At 49.2% G+C, this 17,619-nt stretch overlaps 1 protein-coding gene across 2 annotated transcripts in view; it reads right to left on the bottom strand.

Moving 5' to 3' along the window:
• The window catches only part of SMARCA1 (SNF2 related chromatin remodeling ATPase 1), a 95,563-nt gene extending 94,607 nt beyond the window's left edge, over positions 1–956 (bottom strand). The window contains exon 1 of one of the 2 annotated variants that reach the window (XM_073641094.1): positions 665–956. In XM_073641094.1, the coding sequence (XP_073497195.1) occupies positions 665–733 (69 nt within the window). In that variant the 5' untranslated portion in view covers positions 734–956. Of the gene's footprint in view, positions 1–469; positions 611–664 lie in introns of those variants that run through there. The other variant, XM_073641095.1, reaches the window with a different exon arrangement.
• Between the last annotated feature and the right edge of the window lie 16,663 nt (positions 957–17,619).

The following is a 17,619-nucleotide window of genomic DNA, read 5'->3' on the forward strand; positions in this document are numbered from 1 at the left end:
TAGTGGTAGCTGGTCAGAAGATAATATGACTGAGCCAAAAGGTGAGCCATAAACGATACCTGAGAGGGTAAAAAAAGCAGCCCAAAACTCGCTGTGCTTTGCATACATGTGGTTAAGTGCAACTAGACGTGCGCAGCCTCACCCAATACAAGGGTACAAGCGTATTAAGCGAGGCCGGACACGTCTAGTCGTACTGTGGCCATGAGCTTACATATCGCCTACGTACGGTCACATGACCACCCGCTCCCTGAGAATTCGCACAGTGCGCATGATGTTAGTATTCAAAAGTCTACAGTCACATATGTAACTGCAGACTCGTAGCCGGAGGCCGTCAGAAGGCCCGGAGCCTGTGTGTTACCAGCAGCAGTGCACATTGACACTACAGGCGTAAGGTGCATAGTGTTGTGTGCAGCAGCCAATCACATCGCAGCTCTCAGTTTCCGGCGCTTGATAGGAAATGAAAGCCGACCTGTGATTGGTTGCTGCAGGCCATCGCCGGCCTCTGATTGTCAGGAGGTCGCAGTAGTCGGGACTTCAGCTTGTGCTATGGGCGTCGCTCCTGGTTCTTTTGCCGCCATTTTCTGTCACCGCAGGTCCGCGCCATTACGAAAATCGCGGCAAATTAGTCCAGAAATTGAGACCTCCCTCCCGCCGGGTCCCGTACCTCGTCGGCAGTGGTGTCTGCGTCCTCCCGAGATGTGGAGGGCACCTCCTCGTCAGTAAGCCCTTCCATCACTGCTCGCCGGCCAGTCGCTTTATTTTCCCGGGATGATAATCTATAAAAACGCCATAAAGTAAAACCGATAGCGTCACATCAGGTGGCGGGAAACACACCCCCTGCCGTGCGGTACCGACCGCCCAGACAGTGGCAGGCAGAGGGCGGGCATGTACACGGGGGCGCGCTTCTGAGCCCAACACTGCGCAGCACCAGACAGAGCCGCGCTGTACGGAAGCTGAGGAGGGACAGTGCAATGCGCGGCCCGCGTCTGGTCACGTGGTATGAGTAATGTGCTTCTATTGCCTAACTGTACGCTGAATGAGTGAGTGTGCGAGAGAGAGAGAGTGTGTGTGTGCTGTGCTGCAGTGTGTGTGCTGTGCTGCAGTGTGTGTGCTGTGCTGCAGTGAGTGTGCTGGAGAGAGAGTGTGTGTGCTGTGCTGCAGTGTGTGTGCTGGAGAGAGAGAGTGTGTGCTGTGCTGCAGTGAGTGTGCTGGAGAGAGAGAGTGTGTGTGCTGTGCTGCAGTGTGTGCTGTGCTGCAGTGTGTGTGCTGGAGAGAGAATGTGTGTGCTGGAGAGAGAGTGTGTGTGCTGTGCTGCAGTGAGTGTGCTGGAGAGAGAGAGAGAGTGTGTGTGTGTGCTGTGCTGCAGTGTGTGTGCTGTGCTGCAGTGAGTGTGCTGGAGAGAGAGAGAGAGTGTGTGTGCTGTGCTGCAGTATGTGTGCTGTGCTGCAGTGAGTGTGCTGGAGAGAGAGTGTTGTGTTGCAGTGAGTGTGCTGGAGAGAGAGTGTGTGTGTGCTGTGCTGCAGTGAGTGTGCTGGAGAGAGAGTGTGTGTGTGCTGTGCTGCAGTGAGTGTGCTGGAGAGAGAGTGTGTGTGTGCTGTGCTGCAGTGAGTGTGCTGGAGAGAGAGTGTGTGTGTGCTGTGCTGCAGTGAGTGTGCTGGAGAGAGAGTGTGTGTGCTGTGCTGCAGTGAGTGTGCTGGAGAGAGAGTGTGTGTGCTGTGCTGCAGTGAGTGTGCTGGAGAGAGAGTGTGTGTGCTGTGCTGCAGTGAGTGTGCTGGAGAGAGAGTGTGTGTGTGCTGTGCTGGAGAGTGTATGTGTGCTGTGCTGCAGTGAGTGTGCTGGAGAGTGTATGTGTGTGCTGTGCTGCAGTGAGTGTGCTGGAGAGAGAGTGTGTGTGCTGTGCTGCAGTGAGTGTGCTGGAGAGTGTGTGCTGTGCTGCAGTGAGTGTGCTGGAGAGTGTGTGCTGTGCTGCAGTGAGTGTGCTGGAGAGTGTGTGCTGTGCTGCAGTGAGTGTGCTGGAGAGTGTGTGCTGTGCTGCAGTGAGTGTGCTGGAGAGTGTGTGCTGTGCTGCAGTGAGTGTGCTGGAGAGTGTGCTGTGCTGCAGTGAGTGTGCTGGAGAGTGTGTGCTGTGCTGCAGTGAGTGTGCTGGAGAGTGTGTGCTGTGCTGCAGTGAGTGTGCTGGAGAGAGAGTGTGTGTGTGCTGTGCTGCAGTGAGTGTGCTGGAGAGAGAGAGTGTGTGTGTGCTGTGCTGCAGTGAGTGTGCTGGAGAGAGAGTGTGTGTGTGTGCTGGAGAGAGAGTGTGTGTGCTGTGCTGCAGTGTGTGTGCTGTGCTGCAGTGTGTGTGCTGTGCTGGAGAGAGTGTGCTGTGCTGGAGAGAGTGTGCTGTGCTGGAGAGAGTGTGTGTGCTGGAGAGAGTGTGTGTGCTGGAGAGAGTGTGTGTGCTGGAGAGAGTGTGTGTGCTGGAGAGAGTGTGTGTGCTGGAGAGAGTGTGTGTGCTGGAGAGAGTGTGTGTGCTGGAGAGAGTGTGTGTGCTGGAGAGAGTGTGTGTGCTGGAGAGAGTGTGTGTGCTGGAGAGAGTGTGTGTGCTGGAGAGAGTGTGTGCTGGAGAGAGTGTGTGTGCTGGAGAGAGTGTGTGTGCTGGAGAGAGTGTGTGTGCTGGAGAGAGTGTGTGCTGGAGAGAGTGTGTGTGCTGGAGAGAGTGTGTGTGCTGGAGAGAGTGTGTGTGCTGGAGAGAGTGTGTGTGCTGGAGAGAGTGTGTGTGCTGGAGAGAGTGTGTGTGCTGGAGAGAGTGTGTGTGCTGGAGAGAGTGTGTGTGCTGGAGAGAGTGTGTGTGCTGGAGAGAGAGAGTGTGCTGGAGAGAGAGAGTGTGCTGGAGAGAGAGAGTGTGCTGGAGAGAGAGAGTGTGCTGGAGAGAGAGAGTGTGCTGGAGAGAGAGAGTGTGCTGGAGAGAGAGAGTGTGCTGGAGAGAGAGAGTGTGCTGGAGAGAGAGAGTGTGCTGGAGAGAGAGAGTGTGTGTGTGCTGGAGAGAGAGAGTGTGCTGGAGAGAGAGAGTGTGCTGGAGAGAGTGTGTGTGCTGGAGAGAGTGTGTGTGCTGGAGAGAGTGTGTGTGCTGGAGAGAGTGTGTGTGCTGGAGAGAGTGTGTGTGCTGGAGAGAGTGTGTGTGCTGGAGAGAGTGTGTGTGCTGGAGAGAGTGTGTGTGCTGGAGAGAGTGTGTGTGCTGGAGAGAGTGTGTGTGCTGGAGAGAGTGTGTGTGCTGGAGAGAGTGTGTGTGCTGGAGAGAGTGTGTGTGCTGGAGAGAGTGTGTGTGCTGGAGAGAGTGTGTGTGCTGGAGAGAGTGTGTGTGCTGGAGAGAGTGTGTGTGCTGGAGAGAGTGTGTGTGCTGGAGAGAGTGTGTGTGCTGGAGAGAGTGTGTGTGCTGGAGAGAGAGAGTGTGCTGGAGAGAGAGAGTGTGTGTGTGCTGGAGAGAGTGTGTGTGCTGGAGTGTGTGTGTGCTGGAGAGAGTGTGTGTGCTGTGCTGCAGTGTGTGTGCTGGAGAGAGAGTGTGTGTGTGCTGGAGAGAGTGTGTGTGCTGGAGTGTGTGTGTGCTGGAGAGAGTGTGTGTGCTGTGCTGCAGTGTGTGTGCTGGAGAGAGAGAGTGTGTGTGTGCTGGAGAGAGTGTGTGTGCTGGAGTGTGTGTGTGCTGGAGAGAGTGTGTGTGCTGTGCTGCAGTGTGTGTGCTGGAGAGAGTGTGTGTGCTGTGCTGCAGTGTGTGTGCTGGAGAGTGTGTGTGTGCTGTGCTGCAGTGTGTGTGCTGGAGAGAGTGTGTGTGCTGGAGAGTGTGTGTGCTGGAGAGTGTGTGTGCTGGAGAGAGTGTGTGTGTGTGCTGGAGAGAGAGTGTGTGTGTGTGCTGGAGAGAGAGTGTGTGTGTGCTGGAGAGAGAGTGTGTGTGTGCTGGAGAGAGAGTGTGTGTGTGTGCTGGAGAGAGAGTGTGTGTGTGCTGGAGAGAGAGTGTGTGTGTGCTGGAGAGAGAGTGTGTGTGTGCTGGAGAGAGAGTGTGTGTGTGCTGGAGAGAGAGTGTGTGTGTGCTGGAGAGAGAGTGTGTGTGTGCTGGAGAGAGAGTGTGTGTGCTGTGCTGCAGTGTGTGTGTGCTGTGCTGCAGTGTGTGTGCTGGAGAGAGAGTGTGTGTGCTGTGCTGCAGTGAGTGTGCTGGAGAGAGAGTGTGTGTGCTGTGCTGCAGTGAGGGTGCTGTGCTGCAGTGAGTGTGCTGGAGAGAGAGTGTGTGTGTGTGTGCTGTGCTGCAGTGAGGGTGCTGGAGAGAGAGTGTGTGCTGCGCGCTGCATAGTGCTGCAGTGAGTGTGCTGCACGCTGCATAGTGCTGCAGTGAGTGTGCTGCGCGCTGCATAGTGCTGGAGAGCAAGTGTGCAACTCCCAGGCATCATTCAGCTTCTCTGTCTGTATAATGGACTCTTGTGCTCACAGCAAACTGACCTGCAGAGTAATCCACAGTTCAGATGTTGGTCCAGCGATGCTGCAGATTGAGCCATTGCTTTGTTTTTGCAGTGTTCACTCAAGTGTCTGCTCATCAGGACGATCACCGTCAGGCCACATCTATATAATTTAGGTCAGAGCTTAAAAGCTGAATGAAAAAATTCGGATTGTGCCACCATTTTTTTTAGATTCAAAACTCTACTGTTCCGTCAATCAAGGTTTTTTTTCGGCTTTTCTTTGTGGGATGAGCTGTAGTTTTTCGGCTTTTCTTTGTGGGATGAGCTGTAGTTTTTCGGCTTTTCTTTGTGGGATGAGCTGTAGTTTTTTGGCTTTTCTTTGTGGGATGAGCTGTAGTTTTTTGGCTTTTCTTTGTGGGATGAGCTGTAGTTTTTTGGCTTTTCTTTGTGGGATGAGCTGTAGTTTTTTGGCTTTTCTTTGTGGGATGAGCTGTAGTTTTTTGGCTTTTCTTTGTGGGATGAGCTGTAGTTTTTTGGCTTTTCTTTGTGGGATGAGCTGTAGTTTTTTGGCTTTTCTTTGTGGGATGAGCTGTAGTTTTTTGGCTTTTCTTTGTGGGATGAGCTGTAGTTTTTTGGCTTTTCTTTGTGGGATGAGCTGTAGTTTTTTGGCTTTTCTTTGTGGGATGAGCTGTAGTTTTTCGGCTTTTCTTTGTGGGATGAGCTGTAGTTTTTCGGCTTTTCTTTGTGGGATGAGCTGTAGTTTTTCGGCTTTTCTTTGTGGGATGAGCTGTAGTTTTTCGGCTTTTCTTTGTGGGATGAGCTGTAGTTTTTTGGCTTTTCTTTGTGGGATGAGCTGTATTTTTTCTTGCTGCTGTATTGGGAGGGACGTGTGAGATTTTAATGGCTTTTTGCGCTTATTTTGTGTGGCAGGTTAAATGACAGATGAATAGTGGTTCTGGTGATTATTTGTACATATTTATGTATTTCACCATGTGTGATACAGAACGTTGATTGTTAAAGGTTTTTCGGGATGTGGTGGTTGCCTGATATATAGTCTTTTTATGTGAAGAATTGGACAAGAGGTCCTCCCAAGCAGACTGATACTTCTGTATTGTGAATCTAGTGCTCTGTGAAGCCCGGCCCGGCCCAGCAATTTCCAGACAATGACATCCCAGATGTGTATGATTGGAAACAAGTCCAGAGACGCTGTAGGCCATGGTAGTACACTTACGCCATTCAGGCTGCTCACAGTAGCGCGGGCAATATGAGGCTTTGCCATGTTGACACTTTGGAGAAATGGCTGTACCGCGGTGACCCAGGAGCCGTTTTTCAACACAATGACAGGCCTTATGTTGCTTTATGCTACTGTGAGCATTCTACATGGTCTAAACCAGAGGTCTCAAACACGTGGGCCACATGCGGCCCCTCAGGCACCACAGACCCCTTGACGATCCCAACCTGGTCCAGGAGGAGCCCCCGACAGCAGTACTGCATTGCCGCGCAGAGACAGTCTCCCAACATAGCAATACCAGTATTAGCCAGCAGCTGACATCTGCGTCCCGGCGCAGCGGCGTATGACGTCACTTACATGTGCAGATGTCAGCTGCTGGCCTCTGATTGGCCGGCTGCTGGCATTGGTAATGCTGTGCTAGGAGACTGTCTCTGTGCGGCAATGCAGCGCTGATGTCGGTGGCTCCTCCTGGACCAGGCCGGGATCGTCAAGGACTCTGTGGTGCCTGCGGGCCACGTATGCACAAAGGACGCCGAGGGAACGGAGGACAGGTGAGAAGAATCTTTTTTTCTCTTTTATGTGTGTGTGAAGAACAGCACACTATGGGGACCTGGATGGGGCACATTACTCCCTGGATGGGGACCAGGATGGGGCACATTACTCCCTGGATGGGGCACATTACTCCCTGGATGGGGACCAGGATGGGGCACATTACTCCCTGGATGGGGACCAGGATGGGGCACATTACTCCCAAGATGTTTGCCAGAATTACCATATGGTGCTAATTGTAAGGCAATATTACTATATGTGGCCAACTGGGGTAAACAAAAACGTAAAACTTAAAAATAAGTAAAGCATGAGAAAAAATTTTGACACTAAAAATACTGTTTTATAAATAAACTAAAGTAAACACAAAAAAGTGCACGTTTATTATCGCCACATCCATAATGACCCAAGCTATAAAAAAATAAACACGGCAAAAATGTTCAAAGGGTGTATAGAAAAAAATGGTATCACTAAAAATGTCACTTTGACCTGCAACGAATGCGGCCCCCCAAATTCAATTTTATTCTGTGTGCGGCCCATATACCCATCTGTGTTTGAGGCCCCTGGTCTAAACACTCTACCATGGCCTGCAGAGTCTCTAGATTTTTCTTCCATCAAGCACATCTGGGATGTCATTGATCGGCAAAGGGAGCTGGCAGAAGCAGATCTTGATGATTTTCCCAAGTGATTATTCAGCATGGTGGAACGTGCCTAAGACAACCATTAATAACCTCATTGATAGCAGCCAAGGTGTGTAGGTGCAGGGATTTCTGTACTGATATTGAATTAATCAAGATATTTTGAAAATTTTGTTTCCAGTTTTTCATTATTTGCATATACCTGACCTGTCTATCTTGTGAATTCCATAATTCCTCGACTTTTTTTTTTCTGTGTGAATATACATATATTATTATTTTTATTTTTTGTCTTCCTGGCAAGTGAAAAAATACTGAATCCTCCATAGTGTTTGTTTATAATTACTCATTTCTAATAATTTTATATCTCTAATTCTACTTAGTGATTAGGGTAATGAACCATTTCATTGTCAGTGAAGTATATAATTATATTGACCATAAATTTGAGCTATTAAATATTTAGGAATTTCCCATCATGGTATTTGCCTGGTATCACATGTAAGGGTCTTGGTCACACATATACTTTCCCACTCTTCTAAACAGAACATTTGTTAACTCCTTACCCTGTATGTTTCCTGCATTAGTGATATTTGGATTCATATACTGTAGACATCAGAAATATGTACCGGGAAATGTTTTTAACTTTTATTTCCAGGTGCTTTGCTTGGTTCAGACTAATGGGCAAAAAATGTTCATTCTTAGATATTTTTTACAAAACCTTAAAACCCGTGAAAAGTTGGAGCCTATTGGTAGTCTAAAGTGCAGAATTTCTGCTAGGACCTGCATGACTATGTGGTGTGCAAATAGCCTCTGCAGAAAGAAAGAGGACAGTAACTGTACTGCCACCTATTGGATGTAGAAATTCTACAAGTTAATATCAATCCCCTGAATATGCGATTTAATTTAACTTTATTTTTATTTAAAAGTTTTGTTCTTGTGAAAACTTTCATGTCATGGCTCACCTGGTGATTCTGATCCTCTAAACTGTTGGTCTTGATGAGCACCATGAACCGGAGGCATTGGCGTAGCATTGAATATCCAAGCTAAATTTTGCTAAACAGCAGCTGGGGCTGCAAGGAATAGCAGAGCTGTATAAGTTGGATGGTACTTTAATGTGCAAACAGTGCGATGGATGTGGAATGGCAGAGCTGAGTATACGAGCCGGCACCATTGGAATAGCTGCATCGGGTATGTGGGCTGGCACTTTTGGAACAGCAGCGCTGGCTAGGCGGGCTGGCACCTTTTGGAGCAGCAGCAGAAGAGGGTATGCAGGCTGGCACCTTTTGGAACTGCAGCAGAAGAGGGTATGCAGGCTGGCACCTTTGGAACTGCAGCAGAAGAGGGTATGCAGGCTGGCACCTTTGGAACTGCAGCAGAAGAGGGTATGCAGGCTGGCACCTTTGGAACTGCAGCAGAAGAGGGTATGCAGGCTGGCACCTTTGGAATAGCAGAGATAAGTTTGTAATGAGAATCACTTTTAGGTATATGCAGCAGAGCCAGGTTTGACATGTTACAAACAGCAGAGTCCAGGAACGATAGTGGCAAGCATGCTGAACTACCTGAATACTAAAGCTGCACCCCCTATAACAAATAAGCATGGGACATAAGGGGTGCGTGCTAAATGAATTCTGATGCACAACAGCATTGTAGGATAAACAACCTAGAGTAAGAAAAACTATTAAATCATGGACTATTTATATATCGCAGAACATACTGCAAAAATGCATAAGATGGCGATGTTTCATGCACTTTCACATTCTTAAATGTGACATGAAGCAATAACGGCTCACTGTGAGTTGTGTAAAAAAAAAAAAAACGTGGTTTTTCCATGGGTTTTGCTATTCAAAATCAATGTCGTTATACAGTACCAGCAAAGTAGATGAGATCATGGCGTATAGAATTTCTATGCAGAAATTGCCATGTAGTGTGGACTTTTAAATCCACAGTGTGTTTATTTTTTTTTCTGTGGATTTGCACAGTAAATTTCACTACAGTTAAGTGGGAAAATTGGTGGCAAAATCTACCTATTAAACATGCACATATTGTGCTGTGTAGGTGGCTTTAAGGTCCATTCATATGGACTGATCTGTTTAAGTGACCGCAGATTGGTCATTTAATCTATTTACACAGGCAGACCAAGGTAAACGATTCTCACTGAGCGATCTGTAGTAAATCACTCAGTGCACATAGGCTGCCATTGTTCCCGGCTGTGAGATTTCTGTTTACACAGGATGGTGTACTGCCCAGAACGACCATCTTTTGCTCCTTCATCTGGTGATCAGCAGCCTGTTTACATTGAAAGAGCTTTCTTAAGAACACTTGTGTACAATAATCTTTCAGTGTAAATGCACCCTTAGGGTATACACTATAGAATATATCCAAATGGGCAGCCATGTAGAATATTTTGGCAGGTTATCAAAATACTGTATAAATCTATGTACCTGAATTTTTCTAATAAAGTGTATTGTATAATGAAAAAATACTATCTTTGCAGCAGATCTGGTCTCTACAGCAGCTCTCCAATCTGGCTAATAGGTGCCCTCAAACATTAATACAACATAGGTTGTCTGGTTTTGAAAAGTCTACTTGAGATACAGTGGGTACGGAAAGTATTCAGACCCCTTTACATTTTTCACTCTTTGTTTCATTGCAGCCATTTGGTAAATTCTAAAAAGTTCATTTATTTTTCTCATTAAAGTACACTCTGCACCCCATCTTGACTGAAAAAAAAAACAAATGTAGAAATTTTTGCAAATTTATTAAGAGAACAACTGCAATATCATGTGGTTATAAGTATTCAGACCCTTTGCTCAGACACTCATATTTAAGTCACATGCTGTCCATTTCCTTGTGATCCTCCTTGAGATGGTTCTACTCTTTCATTGGAGTCCAACAGTGTTTAATTAAACTGATAGGACTTGATTTGGAAAGGCACACACCTGTCTATATAAGACCTCACAGCTCACAGTGCATGTCAGACCAAATGAGAATCATAAGCTCAAAGGAACTGCCCAAGGAGGTCAGAGACAGAATTGTTGCAAGGCACAGATCTCGCCAAGGTTATAAAAGAATTTCTGCATTACTCAAGGTTCCTAAGAGCACAGTGGCCTCCATAATACTTAAACGGAAGAAGTTTGGGACCACCAGAAGTCTTCCTAGAACTGGCCGTCCAGCCAAACTGAGCAATCGTGGAAGAAGAGCCTTGGTGAGAAAGGTAAAGAAGAACCCCAAGATCACTATGGCTGAGCTCCAGAGATGCAGTAGGGAGATGGGAGAAAGTTCCACAAAGTCAGTTATCACTGCAGCCCTCCACCAGTCGGGCCTTTATGGCAGAGTGGCCCAACGGAAGCCTCTCCTTAGTGCAAGACATATGAAAGCCCACATAGTTTGCCCAAAAACACATGAAGGACTCCCAGACTATGAGAAATAAGATTCTCTGGTCTGATGAGATGAAGACAGAACTTTTTGGTGATTCTAAGCGGTATGTGTGGAGAAAACCAGGCACTGCTCATCACCTGCCCAATACAATCCCAACAGTGAAACGTAGTGGCAGCATCCTGCTATGGGGGTGTTTTTCAGCAGCAGGTACAGGATGACTGGTTGCAATTGAAGGAAACATGAATGCGGCCAAGTACAGAGATATTCTGGATGAAAACCTCTTCCAGATTGCTCTGGACCTCAGACTTGGCCAAAAGTTCACCTTCCAACAAGACAATGACCCTAAGCACACAGCTAAAATAACAAAGGAGTGGCTTGAGAACAACTCTGTGGCCATTCTTGACTGGCCCAGCCAGAGCCCTGACCTAAACCCAATTGAGCATTTCTGGAGAGACCTGAAAATGGCTGTCCACCAACGTTCACCATCCAACCTGACGGAACTGGAGAGGATCCCCAAATCCAGGTGTGAAAAACTTGTTGCATCATTCCCAAGAAGACTCATGGCTATACTGGCTCAAAAGGGTGCTTCTACTCAATACTGAGCAAAGGGTCTGAATGCTTATGACCATGTGATATTTCAATTCTTCTTTTTTAATAAATTTGCAAACATTTCTACATTTCAGTTTTTTTCAGTCAAGATGGGGTGCAGAGTGTACTTTAATGAGAAAAAAAAATGTGCTTTTTAGATTTTACCAAATGGCTGAAATGAAACAAAGAGTGAAAAATTTAAAGGGGTCTGAATACTTTCTGTACCCATTATATATATATATATATATATATATATATATATATATATATATATATATATTATAATTAGTAGAGACCAAAAGTTTGGACATACCTCATTTAAAGATTTTTCTGTATTTTCATGACTATGAAAATTGTACATTCACACTGAAGGCATCAAAACTATGAATTAACACATGTGGAATTATATACTTAACAAAAAAGTGTGAAACAACTGAAAATATGTCTTATATTCTAGGTTCTTCAAAGTAGCCACCTTTTGCTTTGATGACTGCTTTGCACACTCTTGGCATTCTGTTGATGAGCTTCAAGAGGTAGTCACCGGAAATGGTTTTCACTTCACAGATGTGCCCTGTCAGGTTTAATAAGTGGGATTTCTTGCCTTATAAATGGCGTTGGGACCATCAGTTGTGTTCTGCAGAAGTCTGGTGGATACACAGCTGATAGTCCTACTGAATAGACTGTTAGCTGCTTTTTTTCTTGCCATAATACAAATTCTAAGTAAAGAAAAACGAGTGGCCATCATTACTTTAAGAAATGAAGGTCAGTCAGTCCGAAAAATTGGGCAAACTTTGAAAGTGTGCCCAAGTGCAGTTACAGAAACCATCAAGCGCTACAAAGAAACTGGCTCACATGAGGACCGCCCCAGGAAAGGAAGACCAAGAGTCACCTCTGCTTCTGAGGATAAGTTTATCCGAGTCACCACCCTCAGAAATCGCAGGTTAACAACAGCTCAGATTAGAGACCAGGTCAACGCCACACAGAGTTCTAGCAGCAGACACAACTGTTAAGAGGAGACTTTGTGCAGCAGGCCTTCATGGTAAAATAGCTGCTAGGAAACCACTGCTAAGGACAGGCAACAAGCAGAAGAGACTTGTTTGGGCTAAAGAACACAAGGAATGGACATTAGACCAGTGGAAATCTGTGCTTTGGTCTGATGAGTCCAAATTTGAGATCTTTGGTTCCAACCACCGTGTCTTTGTGCGACGCAGAAAAGGTGAACGGATGGACTCTACATGCCTGGTTCCCACCGTGAAGCATGGAGGAGGAGGTGTGGGGGTGCTTTGCTGGTGACACTGTTGGGGATTTATTCAAAATTGAAGGCATACTGAACCAGCATGGCTACCACAGCATCATGCAGCGGCATGCTATTCCATCCGGTTTGTGTTCAGTTGGACCATCATTTATTTTTCAACAAGACAATGACCCCAAACACACCTCCAGGCTGTGTAAGGGCTATTTGCCCAAGAAGGAGAGTGATGGGGTGCTACGCCAGATTGTTTCGGTTCTGGGTGGTGGAACATCTGTGCTGTGGTGCAAGGAGGGACCCAGAGGGGCGTGACTAAGTATCAACCCGGACCGACCCTGGTCGTACGGCGGCTAACGACTCCATGACTAGGGAGGAACCGAGCAGAGGGACCAGGTGCTACTCTGGGGACGACCTTGTAAGAGAGCAGGTGACTCCCACGGGTCAGATGGATGGGCACAGCAAGCAGGCAGAAGTCTCTGGGTTAGCTGACAGGTGGTCACGGCACGTGACGGCAGAGCAGGCTGAAGTCTCTAGGTTAGCAGACAGGTGGTCACGGCAAGTGACAGCAGAGCCTCCAGGTAGGCTAGCAGGTAACGGGCAGGTAACAGGCGAGTGCTCCCAGGTGAGCAGGCACGGCAGGTAGCAGGCAGGTAACTGGCAGGTGCTTCCAGATAAGCAGGCGGGCTTGCCCATAGACAGACTGTCGGGCTGGAGAGTAGTCAGGCTGGCGGACTGGAACAGTAGTCAGGCTGGCAACTGGACCTGAGGGCAGAAGCAGAGGTAAGAATACTTGTGCAACAACTATTGCTGGGCACCTCCATTTTGGAGGAGGTGCCTTATATATGGGAGGTCCTCCGGCTATTGGCCGGGGACTCCTTAGGACGGCGCGCGCGCCCCTTTAAGAGAGAGGAAGCGCGCGCCCTAAGCACAGTGCCCTGGAAGCTGCGCGCGCCGACAGCAGCAGGAAGAAGAGCGCGGGAGGATGCCGCGCGGGGAGGTGAGAGGTACGGCGTCTCTGCCTGACGGGGCAGAGACGCCGATGCTACAGTACCCCCCCCCCTTTACGCCCCCTCTTTTTTAGGCCACACAAAAAAATTTCTAGGAGAAGCGGGGCATGTATGTTCTCCCTGGGTTCCCAAGTTCTCTCCTCTGGGCCAAACCCCTTCCAATCCACCAGAGAAAAGGTTTTCCCTCTTACCCTTTTGGTGGCCAGAATATTCTCTACCTCAAAAATGTCCTCAGCTGAAACCGGAGCAGGGGAGGAACCTGGATTGTTGGAAAAAGAATTAAAGACAACAGGTTTGAGGAGAGATACGTGGAAGGAGTTGGGAATCCGTAAGGTGGCTGGGAGTTTTAGCTTGTAGGCCACTGGATTGATCTGTTGAAGGACTTCAAAAGGACCGATGAACCGAGGGCCCAACTTGTAGGAAGGTATTTTGAGCCGAGCGTGTTTGGAGGAGAGCCAAACCTTGTCTCCCGGACGGAATTGAGGCTTATCCAGACATCTCTTGTCAACATGTCTCTTCATCCGCTCGGAGGACCGAAGAAGTGCGGACCTAGCACTCTCCCAAATGGTGGAAAACTCGCTGACCAGAGACTCCGCAGCAGGGTTGTCCACAGAGGCGGAGACGGAAAACTGAATCCGGGGATGTTGACCATAGACTATAAAGAACGGAGATTTGGAAGATGATTCGCTCTCATGGTTATTGTAGGAGAACTCGGCCCATGGCAAGAGATCCACCCAATCAGTATGGTGAGCGTTAACAAAGTGCCGGAGGTAGCTGGTAAGGATCTGATTGATCCGCTCCACTTGACCGTTGGACTGTGGATGGTAAGCGGAGGAGAAATCCAGGGTGACATCCAGCAGCTTACACATAGCTCTCCAGAAACGTGAGGTGAACTGAACCCCTCGATCTGACACGATGTGGAGGGGTAGGCCTTGGAGACGGAAGATATGAAGGAAGAAGTCCTTAGCTACCTCTGATGCAGACGGGAGACCAGGCAGAGGAATGAAGTGGGCCATTTTAGAAAAGCGGTCAGTGACCACCCAAATGACTGTACAACCGGCAGAGACAGGGAGATCCGTAATAAAGTCTATAGCAATGTGTTGCCATGGGGCATCAGGTACGGGAAGAGGCAAGAGGTGACCGGCAGATAGATGTCTGGGAACTTTCTTGCGGACTCAGGACGAACAGGCTGAGACTAAGTCTACCACATCCTTGCGCAGGGTAGGCCACCAGTAATGCCGGGTGATATGCAGGAAGGTCTTCATTTGGCCGGCTAGTTTAGATGAATGACCCCAGCGAAGAACCTTCTCACGATCTGGTACTTCTACAAACGTCTTACCGGGTGGAAGACGCGTAAGATCCAAGGGGGCCACCTTCATCACCTTGGAGGGGTCGATGATGTGCATAGGCTCCTCCTCTTGATCGGAGGACAGGAAGGATCGGAACAAGGCATCGGCTTTGACATTCTTGTCTGCCGGGAGGAAATGTAGGATGAAGTCGAACCGGGCGAAGAACAAAGACCACCGGGCCTGACGCGGATTGAGTCTTTGGGCATTTTGGAGATATGCCAGATTTTTGTGATCCGTATAGATGATCACCGGGTATAGAGCCCCTTCCAGCAGGTAGCGCCATTCCTACAGTGCCAATTTAACGGCTAACAATTCTCGGTCTCCAATGGAGTAGTTGCGCTCAGAGAAGAGTTTGGAGAAGAAGCCGCAGGTTACCATTCTCCTGGATGAAGACTTTTGGGTGAGCACCGCTCCGGCTCCGGAGGAGGAAGCATCAACCTCCAGGTAGAATTGTTTGTTGCATTCCGGACGGTGCAGTACTGGGACGGAGGAGAAGGCTTGCTTTAAGGAGAGGAAGGCCTCCTCAGCTTCGGGCGACCATACCTTAGGATTTGCTCCCTTATGGGTGAGCGCAGATATGGGAGCAGTCCGGGAAGAGAAGTGCGGAATGAAGAGATGATAGTTGGTGAAGCCCAGGAATCGCTGAATCGCCTTCGTCCGGACGGGGCCACTTTAGGACCACAGAGAGCTTCTCAGGATCCATTCGTAAGCCTGTCTGGGAGATAACGTAGCCTAGGAATGGAAGAGAGGTCTGCTCGAACAGGCACTTCTTGTATTTAGCATAGAGGTGGTTCTGCCTAAGCAGGACCTGACGAACATCCCTCCGGTGTGTGGGAAGATCCGGAGAGAAGACCAAGATATCGTCCAGGTATACCACCACGCAGGAGTAAAGAAGATCACGGAAGATGTCGTTGACCAATTCTTGGAAGACAGCGGGAGCATTGCAGAGACCGAAGGGCATCACACGGTATTCATAGTGACCATCCAGGGTATTGAATGCCGTCTTCCACTCGTCTCCTTGACGGATTCGGACCAGGTTATACGCTCCACGTAGATCCAGCTTGGAAAAGATCCTGGCGCCCTTAAGGCGATCAAACAACTCGGAGATGAGCGGTAGGGGATATTTGTTTTTTACCGTGATCAGATTGAGTCCTCTATAATCAATACAGGGGCGTAGCGAGCCATCCTCCTTTTTGACAAAGAAGAATCCGGCTCCAGCCGGGGAGGTAGACTTCCGGATGAATCCCCTAGCCAGATTCTCTTCAATGTACTCAGACATGGCCCGGGTTTCGGCCGCCGACAACGGGTAAATACGCCCACGGGGTGGAGTGGCGCCAGGTACCAGGTCGATCGGGCAATCATATGGCCTATGAGGTGGCAATGTCTCTGCTTCCTTTTTACCGAAGACATCCGAGTAGGACCATTAATGAGCCTGTAGACCTGGTAAATTAGCTGGGGTAGGTGGTGGTCGAGTCGGGCGAACCGGAACCAGGCAAGTTCTATGGCAGTCCTGACCCCACCAGAGTACTTCACCGGATTGCCAGTTCAGCACAGGTTCATGTATCTGGAGCCAGGGTAGACCTAGCAATAGGGAGTGAGAGAGTCCGGGTAGCACATGGAAGGAGATTTTCTCAGAGTGCAGCATTCCCACGTGCAGGGTTATGGGTTCAGTGACTAGCAGGATGGTCACCGGAAGGAGTCTTCCATCCACGGAGGCGACTGACAATGGTTCAGCCAGAGGTTTGGTGGGAATTCGGTATCTCTCTACCAGGGACTGGGAAATGAGGTTTCCAGCAGCTCCAGAATCCAGGTGAGCGATTTCAAACTGATGGTTCTCTCCCCAGAAGATAGAGACAGACAAAGTCAGGGATGGAGAGGGCTTACTTTTGCCTAGGACGACCTCTCCGAGCGGTCCTAGACACTGGAGTTTCCTGGCTTCTCCGGGCAGGAACGGATCAGGTGCTCCTTACTGCCACAATAGAAACAACTCCCCTCAGCTCGGCGTAACTCTTGGCGAGATTTGACCATCTTGGTCTGGTCTATCTGCATTGGTTTGGGCGAGTGCTGCGGGGTAGTGACTGGTTGAGAGGCTGGTCTCTGGAAAGTGGGAGCAAGGCGGGAAAACTTTCTCTCCCTGGTGGTCTCTTTGGTGCGTTCTTGGAACCGGATGTCAATCCGGGTAGCTAGTGACACCAGGTCATCCAGGGTGGTAGGAATGTCCCGACCAGCTAGCTCGTCCTTTATCCGACCGGAAAGGCCCTCCCAGGAGACGGACACCAGGGCCTCGTTATCCCAGGCAAGCTCAGAAGCGAGGGTACGGAACCGTATGCCATATTGGCCGACGGTGAGATTCTCTTGGCGGAGATGTAGCAGAGAGGAGGCTGAAGAGGTTTTCCGCCCTGGTTCATCGAAGACTTTCTGGAAAGCAGCAAGGAAAGACAACAGGTCGGACACCAGGGGATCCCCTCTCTCCCACAGGGGATTTAGCCATGCCAGTGCCTCCCCAGTGAGATGGGACATGATGAATGCCACTTCGGCCCGGTCGGAGATGAACTGATGTGCCAAGAGTTCAAAGTGCAGGGTGCACTGGTTTATGAAACCTCGAGCTAAGGCGGGGTTGCCACCAAAATGAGGAGGTGCAGAAAGCCGGGGACCGGGGCTGGATGCCATGGTATTGGTGGGCAGCGGCGCTGCCGGAGCGGAAGTCGTACGACTCGAGGTGGACGCAGGAGGAACAGGTAGTGTGTCCAGGCGGGAGTTGACACTCCGCAGATAGTTCAGGATGGTTTCCTGTTGGGATCTCTGACGGGACACCTCCTGGTATAGGTCAGAGAGCGAGGGAGCTTGGGTGCCACTGGGTTCCATGGCCCGAGCAAATTGTTAGGGTTCCGGGTGGTGTAACCTCTGTGCTGTGGTGCAAGGAGGAACCCAGAGGGGCGTGACTAAGTATCAACCCGGACCGACCCTGGTCGTACGGCGGCTAACGACTCCATGACTAGGGAGGAACCGAGCAGAGGGACCAGGTGCTACTCTGGGGACGACCTTGTAAGAGAGCAGGTGACTCTCACGGGTCAGATGACTGGGACTGACCGGTATAGTGGATGGGCACAGCAAGCAGGCAGAAGTCTCTGGGTTAGCTGACAGGTGGTCACGGCACGTGACGGCAGAGCAGGCTGAAGTCTCTAGGTTAGCAGACAGGTGGTCACGGCAAGTGA

The sequence above is a fragment of the Phyllobates terribilis genome, unplaced genomic scaffold, assembly GCF_046119375.1.
Source record: "Phyllobates terribilis strain yellow unplaced genomic scaffold, ASM4611937v1 Scaffold_7__3_contigs__length_470593459, whole genome shotgun sequence".
In the NCBI taxonomy this organism is placed as follows: domain Eukaryota; kingdom Metazoa; phylum Chordata; class Amphibia; order Anura; family Dendrobatidae; genus Phyllobates; species Phyllobates terribilis.